Source organism: Malania oleifera, chromosome 2, assembly GCF_029873635.1.
Source record: "Malania oleifera isolate guangnan ecotype guangnan chromosome 2, ASM2987363v1, whole genome shotgun sequence".
Lineage (NCBI taxonomy): Eukaryota > Viridiplantae > Streptophyta > Magnoliopsida > Santalales > Ximeniaceae > Malania > Malania oleifera.
This window is the reverse complement of record NC_080418.1, coordinates 61,978,656-61,989,902: the sequence shown is the minus strand read 5'-3', so window position 1 is coordinate 61,989,902 and position 11,247 is coordinate 61,978,656. Positions and strand designations below refer to the sequence as shown.

At 36.4% G+C, this 11,247-nt stretch overlaps 1 protein-coding gene across 1 annotated transcript; it reads right to left on the bottom strand.

Annotated features, from left to right (window-relative positions):
• Positions 1 to 229: 229 nt before the first annotated feature.
• On the bottom strand, positions 230 to 2,501 carry LOC131148695 (rac-like GTP-binding protein RAC2). The gene is made up of 7 exons (XM_058098583.1): positions 2,111 to 2,501; positions 1,929 to 2,016; positions 1,559 to 1,668; positions 1,396 to 1,459; positions 1,210 to 1,274; positions 1,065 to 1,130; positions 230 to 657 (listed from the first exon to the last, which is right to left on the bottom strand). Exons 1-7 carry the CDS (start codon positions 2,207 to 2,209, stop codon positions 559 to 561), a joined length of 591 nt encoding a protein of 196 aa, XP_057954566.1. The 5' UTR covers positions 2,210 to 2,501; the 3' UTR covers positions 230 to 558.
• Positions 2,502 to 11,247: the final 8,746 nt, after the last annotated feature.

Sequence of the window (11,247 nt, the reverse complement as noted above, 5' to 3'; positions counted from 1 at the left end):
AACAAAGTGATTTCATCATACTTTCCATTTAAAATTCCATTCCGTTCCTTTCTTGCCCCATTCCACTCCATAAACCAAACATAGCGTAAAATCCTTCTTTCAACTTTCAAAAAAAAAAAAATTATGTCTCAAACATGTGGTGCATTTTTGTTTTTCATGATCGGGCTTGAGAGAATTTAAAATGATCATCCACCTTCCCAAGATAGGTAAAGAAAACCCACAGATCATATGCTGTAAACAAATTAATTTTGCTGTCCAAATCATGATGTTGTCTACTAGGTTTAATTCTTGCCCATGCATGGTAACAGTGCTTTACACACATGTTGTGGAAATTAGCATGAAGAAAACTGCAGTAGTACAAGACCTTGCACGATATTGTCATTTTTGGGAGTTTCATATTTTGGCTTTAAAATGCGTCAGTACGCAGGATCATAAGAAATTATAAAAATTACAAATAAAATAAGAAAAAGAATTAGCATAGCCCAAAAGTCTGAGTGGCAAGTAACTTGAAAGTGAGACTGCCTCTTTTACGGGGAAGAATTTGACATAAAAGTTGCTTTAAAGAAACAAACATGGTCTTGGCTTCTTTCGCTTCTTCTTTGGTTTTGGAGGCTGCAAAACAACCTTGATTGCTGCATCAAAGACTGCCTTCACATTCTGAAAAAATCACAGCCAAGGGAAGAAATTAAGCAAAGCAGTGCTTGTAGTGGAGCTAAGTGCTAAAATTGCTATTAGTTGTTCCTAAACCAATGGGATCTTATTTACTCCTGTTTTATTTCCTTTTTCCAGTGCAAAATTTCCTTGTGATGGATCGCTGAAAGAATTCCCACTTCTTGAGAAAGTTTTGGACAAGGGGAAAATTGTCGATGCTAAAACAAAAGAATTTACTTGCCAAGGAACTAGGAAGTACGGATTCAATCAAAGGCACACTGTTGCTGATATGGGCATTTGCCCAAAAACTTTCCCTTCATTCATAAAAGAAGGATCAAAGCATATGCTTGCAGTTAATTTCGTTCGTATTAAGATTTTATGTTAAATTATAATCAAAATGAAACTATACAAACCTGCTGAGTCTTGGAGCTGCACTCTATGTAAACAGCAGCACCGATCATCTTCTTCAGTTCTTCTCCCTGCACAGCGTTATCAAAGCAAAATTAAAATTCAATTTCTATGCATTTATCGCTCTTATTTTTGTAGTCAGGGACTTGCCTGAGCAGTTGTAATTTGCGTCGCACCGGGGTGATCACTCAAAAACTGCTTGTCTTCCCGTAAATCTGCAGCACCCAAATGCACATGAACTCACATTTTTCTCTTCTCAAAGATATAAGATGAATTATATAAATTAGCTAAAATTAGTCATCATGTATTTATTTCTAGTTGTAGCATTAATCTCACCGAGTTTGGTTCCCACGAGCACAATCGGCACGGTTGGAGCATAATGCCTCAGCTCAGGGATCCACTGGGCCAATTATTCACTCTGTCAGATTCCATTACTGGATATATGAATCATGAATGAAAAAAAAAAAAAAAATGGTAAAAAACAATGAAGAAGATGAACCTTCTTCGAGATATTCTCATAGCTAGCTTTGCTGATGAGGGAAAAAGCCAACAAGAACACATCTGCACCTCTGTAACTCAGAGGCCTCAGCCTGTTGTAATCCTCCTGTCCTGCACTCGCACACAACTGAATTAAGTACAGGAAAAGGGTCATAAAATTTTTGTATTGTTAATGCAGAGAAGAAGGATATGAAGGTGTTTGGATACAAATAAAAACCCAATTATCCAAAGTCAAGAAGCCTAATTTCTAGCCATATTTGAGTTGCCATATAATTAATCAACAAACCTGCAAATATGCTCAAAAACAAATTCTACAGAAACTGGTACCTATATATGCCCCTTTTGAGTACCCCCTTAAGGCAAGTGCTCACCTGCAGTATCCCACAATCCAAGGTTGACTGTACTCCCATCCACCACGACGTTGGCACTGAAGTTGTCGAACACTGTAGGCACATAATCCTATCAATATGGAAAAGAAGAAAGACCAGCATAAATTTCCATGCACCTAGAGATGAAGATTGCTTGCATGTGTAAGATAAAAAATTTTCCATACAGTGGGGAATGTATTGCTAGTGTATGAAATAAGCATGCATGTCTTTCCGACTGCTCCGTCGCCGACGGTGACGCACTTGATGAATCTTGCTGTGCTCATTTTGTGCACCTCCTCCTCCTTTCTCTATTCTGTTATGGCTTTGACACAGAGTTCTTTGTATCTTCTTGTCCTCAATTCATTAACAATACACGTCTATACATCTCTTATTACTCTTTCCACACAGGAAAAAAATTAGATCAAGCTAGGTGGAGAAGCAGATATTTTCAGGTGGGAGATGGGTTTGAATTTTGAAGGGAAGTGGAGGGGAAGGGGTAGGATTTAATAAGCAGGACAGTGGCGCACCCATCACCCACTTTAGCTGGAGCTCTTTCCCCTTTACAATGATTGCATCATGGCTTTCTGTTTCTTTAAGGGGAAGGCCAGAGCCAAACCCCAACAAAGGAAGCGTTTGGTGCTAGTGTTAGTTGGTTAAGTGTTGGACAAGGGAGGGATTGAATCATGTGCATTGAGAAAGAAAAAGCATTGCTTAATTAGCCAAATCCTATCATGGGCCTAAATAAAAAAAAAAAAAAGAGTGAGAAAGTTAGAATTGTATGAAAAAAAAGTAGTAGTCAAGGTGACCCCTGAGGGATGGAACATCCACGCTGTCTCCTGTCTGTATAATGGGTCATTTGGGACATGAACAGCAGCCCCTCCTACCAGCGACAGTTTTTTCTGACCATGAAAATAAAAATAAAATAAAATCACTGCGCTTCCTAAGAGCAAATTAGTGAACAAACTAGGGTAAAATTGCAGAGAAAATGATGTGTCCTGCTGTCAACATATCACGGCCAAAAGATTAGCTCTGTCTTTGTGGGTGTCACAATGATTAAGGGACAATTTATTTGGGAGTGGATCGAGGTGGGTTGGTCCTGTTTGAACTGTGCTTAGTCTGTTTTGGGGCCCTTGCACTATGCTTTTTATCAGAATTAATGATCACTCAATAAACAAAGAAACATTAACAACATATATAGGAGTTAATTCTGCTTTATATCCTTAAATCATCAGGCCATTCTATTGTGAAAAGAAGGTATGATAAAGCATCCAAGAATTAAAAGTGATGGCTGTGTAGGGATAAAATCCAATCCGGATGAACCATACGCTTCACTGTTTGAAAGCATGAATTTGGAAATTTGAATTTAAATTTGTATAAAATTTAATAAAATTTTATATTCCATTCTATCTAAATCAATATAAATCTAAATCCAAGACTTCTCCATGAGCACAGCACAGGAATTATGAATTTATCTTGTGATGGCAGTGCTTAAAGCCTTTCCTTCCAAAAAGAAAAAAAAGTACAAATAAATAAAAAACACTTTTATAACTTAGATAAATGTGTATGGTAGTGGTTGAAAAGCTTTTGGATGTTGGACTAGGTATCCTAGCAGTTTAAGTAATCTTTAAAAGTTAGCAAATGTTAAATTATGTTTCTCCTTTTTTCAAATTATTTGATAATAGTCTAATTTTTGCAGTTAGTAGTTCTCAAAAATTAATGAAATAACAAAAAGTAATTGTGTGCAAAACTTTGTTTATTGCAACGTTAAAAGTGGTAAATTATAAAAGAATGATTAATCACAATTGTAATATCAAATATCAAATATCAAATCGACCCATGCCCAAGGACAACTTTTACATGCTGTGGTATACTACTTTTCAACTATTTAAAAATGACGTTTTATCAACTAGTTTTTGACTCATTCCTTTGGATCATTTTTTTTTTCATTCGGCATAGGATCTAAATTAGTAATGAGTAGCTTTGAGAATAGGGAGAAAAGTCCAAAATTCACCCACTCTCCTTTTCTTTTTAATTTTTTATTTGCCAAACAAGGGTTTATTCAAAATTTTTAAAATGTAACACTATACAAAAAGAGTGGATAGTATAAGTGTAGCACTTTTGAAATAAAACTATTAATTGCTCATCAAAATGGTCATATTATAAGTTCCAAAAGACTAATTAAAAGTTAAGTCCTTTTAGTTTGATATGTTTTCACTCTCGAAAACGAAGAGCAAAACCATGAATATATACTTTTAAAATTTATATTTAAACAACTTTTTCCAACTATCTACTTTCTTAAAACTTTCGATAATTATTAATATTTGTTCATTTTTTTTGATTTTAAAGAAATATATATATATATTTGAAGTTAAAAAGGCTCCACTGCAGAAATTAGAAACTGCAAAAGAATTACTTCCTTTAAATTAATTGTACTCCCAATTAATACTCCACTTTCACCTTGAGAATATTGTCCAAATATTGAAAATTATTTTCGGCTATGCTTCGATTAAGGTTTTTTTTTTTTGTTTTATAAAAGAAAAAAAGAAAAGAAAAAAGAAATTCAATTTTTCATTGTATTTCTTACTATAACAAATACTATTAAAATTATTTTTTTCCTTGTTGGACTAAAAATTTTAAATATTAGTAACGTGTAAAATCAAATCTTTTACCATTCACTTTCTTTCAAAATTAAATATAAAAAAGTAGATATATATATATTCTCTTTTCTTAAACCTCATTTGGAATTTGAAAACATTAAGAAAGAGAAGAAAAAAGATATAGAGTAATCTATTTTATTTTTATTTTTATTTTTATTTTTTTAATGTTTGGTAATCAAATAGAGTGAGGGAGAAAATAAAATATAGAGTCGATGAACAAAAAATTGATTTCACTTGTCATTAATTTTTAATAAAATATAGAATCGATGAACAAAAAATTGATTTCACTTGTCATTAATTTTTAATTACATTAGAATATATTGCCAGTACAATTTTCTATTACATTTTATTCAAATTCATAGAAATTCAAATTCAAAATTTAAACCACAAGTTAAAACTAGGTAATTTTTGGAAGCATAGATTTCAGAACTTAACTTTAGGTTTTTGTAAATTCGAACGAAATTTAACATAATTTTACATTACGTTTTGCTCAACTTTCGTGCAAACATAGAATTACACTGCGTTTGGACTATAAATTTCACGTCTTAAATTTAAATTTATATTAATTTAAACAAAACTAAATATAATTTTGTTATATATATATATACCACAAATTCAAATCCACAAGGACACCAAAACACGAAACTAGTATTTTTGAAATTCCAATGTAGTGGAGTTGTTTGCTGAAGTACTTGGCCATGGGTAGGCCCTGAAACTGGCTACAGTTGCCCCATCAGACCATCAGGAGCTGTCATACCAAGCTGAGTGGCTTGAATTCTCTCCTCTTCTTATTCAGGCTACCCAATGTGAAATGCAGCCATGGCCTCATTTAGTGATGTTTGCAGGCATTAATATTGAAGCCTAACCAACTTGTCCCCTACCATTTGTAATAGGCCATGCTTCGCCTCAGTATTCATTGGAATGCAACCCACATACATGACGGCTGCAGGGATAGCTGTATATGACATTATTTATAGCTGAGGCCACCACATAGGCATTGTTCAGTGAAAGTGGAAAGGGTGTTTTCTGTCTCTGCATTTCTCCTGTGCAGCTTATGCACCAAATACAGATAGAAGCATTTACTAGCATGAATTTTAGACTTTAAATTTAAATTTGAATAGATTTCAATAAATTTCAATAGAATTTTATATTATATTTTATTTAAATTCAATACAAGTTCAATCTAAAACCTCTCCAAACATAGGTAAGTAAGTACTAATCTCGTATTTGGATTAGAATCTTTCATAATGTAAAATTCTAAGATTAAACTTGAATTTAAATAAAATATAAAAAACATAATATGTATTTTTGATGCCATAATTGAATTAACAATGACAATGTCTTTAGAATGATGATGTAACTTTTTGCTACCATTGGGGCCCATTTTTATTAATGAACTTTTTTTTTAATGCTATTGTGACATTTATGACTTATAATTTAGGGTGTGAGTAGGGATGAAAAGGGAATACTTTTGTCTTTCAAATTTCAAGTACTTTGCAATAGGTAACTAAAATTGAGTAGCCATAGGGGAAGATTTAGGAATGCAAAGCTATATTTATAGATCCTAATTAATTTCAAATCCTTGTTGAGTGGCATTAAAATATCTAGAAATAAAAAATGAATTTGAATTTTTAGTTAGCTTGCCTAAATTAACCCAAGCAAGTTTTTTGTACAACTTATTATGCAAGTTTTGAATTCTGAAGTTGGATGAATAGAATGACCTAACCTATTTCAGAGAAAAAATTGCAAAAGCTAGACAAAGAGAGGCAACAAAGGATTTTAGAATGGCTTTCGAGAGGACCTTTTGATGCAGCGATGCTTAAGTTTGCAGGGTTTTGGACAATGGATGAAAAATGGGAAAAGAATGTAAAGCAATGACTACCTCCTTTGCTAAATATCTCTCCTTTTATAGAGTGAGAGCCTTGGTGGCACCAAAGGATTCCCTTCATTTTAGGCATCAAAGTATTGAGGTTGTATGGTAACTTTTTCTCTTTTAAACAATTCATAAACATTGACTGTCCCAATAATTACCCAATTATTTAGTCATCAAAGTATCTGTTAAGTTTCCTCCTTTTCCATTGATCATTTGATGTATTTTTATTTTTGGGTCTCACATAAGTTAATGCTGAGTTTAATGTCAGAATCAATTTTAGTTTATGTTAGTTGTCCCCCTACTCTCAAGTCCTAGAGTTATCTTGTTGGTCTGAAAATATATTGCATTTACTATAAGTCCTTTTATTATACGAGATTCAGATGGAGTCATCAGATGGATTGGGCCTCATAGGTGGTGCTCATATATAGTGTGTTTGTGTGTGTGTGTGTGTGTGTGTGTGTGTGTGTGTGTGATGATAGGCCATGCAGTGAGACACCCAATGGAGAAGCCAACAGGACAGAAGAATTCGCTGAAGGGGTTCTACACTCCACAAAACAAAAGTGAAAATTTGATTTTTTCCAAAAAACTTGGGTGCTTTGGATTTTCTGGGCCATTAATAATTATGTGGTGAGCATCGTATGATATAATGTATTGTTGCTTGCAGCCATTTTTGACTGTGTCCTGAGACTCTAAAGGTCAGTCTTTGCTTAAAGTAAACAGGAAATGGCTGTTCATCAATTTTAATTTAGTCATTCTAGAAAAAGTTACCGTACAAACGTGAATGCATTTTGTTTTTTTCTGTTTTAATTCAAATGAGACATTATTTAGAAGTTACCAGATGACCAATTATGAACAGAAGGAATTGAAAGAACATCTTGCTGGAAAGTTTTGAAACTGAAGAAATGTAGCTGAAAAGGAGCAACAAAAATCCTCCTGAGACACCTCTATACATTTTACATAAAAAAATTATTTTCCACATATTTTTCTAAAATTTTTATAATTCTTTTGAATCTGTTTGGATTAAGAATTTTACTTAAAAAAAAAAAGTAAACCTCATTTTCTATTATATTTTCCTTCTATATTAAACTTTATTAAAAATAAAATTTTTGTTTTAATATGAATAAAAATTAAGAAAGGCCAATATTAATGACATGTAAAAATCAAAATTTTATTCATGAATTTAGTATATTTTTTATTTTATTTTATTTTTTGCTTTCCTTGATAACCCAATTTGTAAATGTGGGTTCTTTAATATTTTTCCTTTCTTTAATATTTTTTGAATTTCAAATGGAGCCTTAGAAAACTAAAAATAGAAAAATAAAAAATATTTTTCTAACTCTAAATAAACCCTTATTTTCCACACAGTTAATGTGCATTCTTTCATATTTTATATTTTGGCCTGATACAGAATTTTCCCTCCACCAGAATTGGAATTGGCCTGCAGAAGCCTACAAAATTTGAAAGCCAAAACATGAAACCTACCTCTCTAAAATTTTCATGTTTAATTGTATGCTCGTATTTGCTGTAATAATATTAACTAGTGAAGTATAATTACCAAAGTTCAAAGCCTATCATCTTTCCATTCTCCAAAATTTGAACCACGCACTGTGTCACGAGCTAAGCTTGTTCAGGGCATTATGCTTGTCTGTGACCACTTGCCTCGTGTGTTTGGGATGAGTTTCCATCATGTAAATACTAGTGTAGGGTTATTTTCCAGTATTTATTTCATTGTAAGCCAAATAAGGCAGTATGACTCCTCAGTCACTTTGATGTTTCCTAGTGCCAGAGTGAGAATGACCCAGAAAGCTCTTTAGGGGAGGGTGAGTGTTCATCAATCATTGTAAAACTCACTAGCAATTGTCAACGTGCTTAGCCTACTTGCCTCCCTCGCTAAGTATAACATGTCAACGGAGGATTTGTTAATGAATTACGTTTGCTTCAATATTTACTGCTTGGTTGCCACGACTTTCATGAATTGACTATTATTTCCGTTGCTATCTGAATGAATGTTAACGAAAGTACTTTGTGGATGAATGTTGGTAAAGGATAGGCTGGCTAGTTAAGCAAGAGTGCTTTAGCTAGAGCCGCACGGCCCTTCACAACGGTGTGAAAAAGGTGGACCGTGACATTTGGTATCAGAGCCCAAGGCTCAGTTGCTACGAGAATTCAGTTACCTTCATTGTGGGATTTTGGAAGCTTTGGTAATTGACCATGGCACCAAACAATGCTGAGAGACTTAGTGCACTGGAAGCACAGATTGAAGAGACAACCAACAATATGGCCAACGAGATGGCCCAACTGAGGGGACTTGTTGATGAGGTGATGAGATCACAGCAACATCAAGCAAGTTTGACAAGTGAAATGTCAGAGGACTTTCACCACACTGTGGAAACTTTGCAGGCCCGGATGGTTGATCTGGATGCAAAGGTGAATCTGATGGTTCTTGCTATGGGAAACTCCAACACTCCGGGAGTCAGAAAGACTAAGGTGCCAGAACCCAAGACGTATGGGGGTACCCGTGATGCTAAGGAGTTAGAGAACTTCTTGTTTGATATGGAACAGTATTTTCGCGCTGTGAGGATGCCCTCAGAACAGGTGAAAGTGGCTACTGCAACCATGTACTTGGTGGGTGACGCCAAACTGTGGTGGCGTGCTAAGTACTATGACATTGAGAATGGAAACTGTGTAACTGATAGTTGGGCAGACTTGAAGAGAGAGCTCAAGGCCCAATTTTTTCCTGAAAATGTTTAGTATAATGCAAGGAGAAAACTGAGAGATCTCAAGCATACGGGGTCGATCAGTGAATATGTGAAATAATTTTCTGCTTTAATGTTGGATATTTGAGATATGTCGGAGAAGGACAAGTTGTTCTATTTTCTTGAGGGGATGAAACCGTGGGCAAAAATTGAACTTCATAGACAAAGAGTTCAAGACTTGCCTACCGCCCAAGCTGCTGTAGAACGCTTGACTGACTATGCTGGGGAGAAAACCACTTCGTCCAAAGGATCTGGCAGAGAGGGAAATAGTGGAAAGTCTTTCAAGAAAGGCAAACCCAAGAGTGGGGGAGCCGACTATAAAGCATCAACCTCAAAGGAAGCTTCGTCGTCTCGAGGGTTCAACACACCCAAGGGAAAGGGTAAACTTGAGTGTTTCTTGTGTTGAGGTCCTCATAAAGTCTTTGAGTGCCCTCACAAGGCATCACTTAATGCTTTACAGGCTTCCATTGCCGAACAGGCAAGGGAAGACGATGGGGAAGAAGATGAGACCCCGAGGATGGGTGCAATGCGGCAGGTGAGCGCATTGGAAAAGCAGGCGAAAGTACCAAAGGTTACACGAGCTAGAGGGCTAATGTTTGTGGACTTGAGAATCAATGGGAAGAGCACCCGCGCTATGGTGGATACCGGGGCTACCCATAACTTTGTTTCGCAACCAGAAGCTTGGAGACTCAACTTATCCTTAGAGAAGGATACGAGACGCATGAAAGCAGTTAATTCTATAGCCCAGCCTACTCTGGGAGTAGCCAAGCAAGTTACTGTAAAGCTTGGGCAGTGGGAAGGTCATGTGAATTTCACAGCAGTGCCATTGGATGACTTTCCAGTCATTTTGGGAATGGAGTTCCTAAGGGGAACGAAGGCAGTGCTGATGCATTTGGCTGGTTCCCTATGCCTGATGGGAGATCACCCGTGCATGGTACAAGTTGTTGCAACGAAAGGAGACGATGGGAAGTTCCTTTCAGCCATGCAACTCAAGAAAGGTCCGAGGAAGGGAGAGCAGACATATCTAGCCACCGTGGTGGTAGATAAAGAAGTAGGCAAAAAGCTGGTGCCTACAACTATCCAAGCAGTGTTGGATGAGTACAAGGAGGTGATGCCAGATAAGTTACCTCATGAATTACCTCCACTACGGGGTGTGGAGCATGAGATCGAGTTGTTTCCAGGGGTGAAACCACCTGCAAAAGGGCCATATCGGATGGCGCCTCCAGAGTTGGCAGAGTTGAGGAAGCAACTTGATGAATTATTGGAAGCGGGATATGTTCGCCCTTCCAAAGCACCATTTGGAGCACCGGTATTGTTTCAAAAGAAACACGATGGGAGCCTGCGAATGTGTGTAGACTACCGCGCGCTCAACAAGGTGACAGTGCGCTACAAGTATCCTATTCCGTTGATTGCTGATTTATTGGATCAGTTGAGTCACACCAAGTACTTCACTAAACTTGACTTAAGGTCAGGTTACTATCAGGTGAGAATTTTTGATAGGGATGAGCCGAAGACTACTTGTGTGACACGGTATAGGGCATATGAATTCTTGGTGATGCCGTTTGGGTTGACGAATGCACCTGCAACATTCTGTACCTTGATGAACTAGGTTTTCCGTGAGTACCTTGACAAGTTTGTCGTGGTGTACCTGGATGATATCGTTGTCTATAGTTCCATACTGGAGGAATATAAAGAGCATCTGCGAAAGGTGTTCGATAGGCTGAAGGGGAACAGTCTATATGTAAAGAAAGAGAAGTGCTCTTTCGCTCAGAAAAGCATCAAATTCCTTGGTTATGTGATTGACCAGGGTCATATCAGAATGGATATGGAGAAGGTAAGGGCAATTCAAGAATGGAAGATCCCAACAACAGTGAAAGAGTTGCGTTCCTTTCTTGGCCTTGCTAACTACTATAGGAAGTTCGTAGAGGGGTATTCACGGAGAACGGCCCCTATGACAGAACTACTAAAGAAGGGTCATAGGTGGAACTGGACAGAGGAGTGCCAGGGAGCCTTTGATGACTTGAAGGATGCCATGA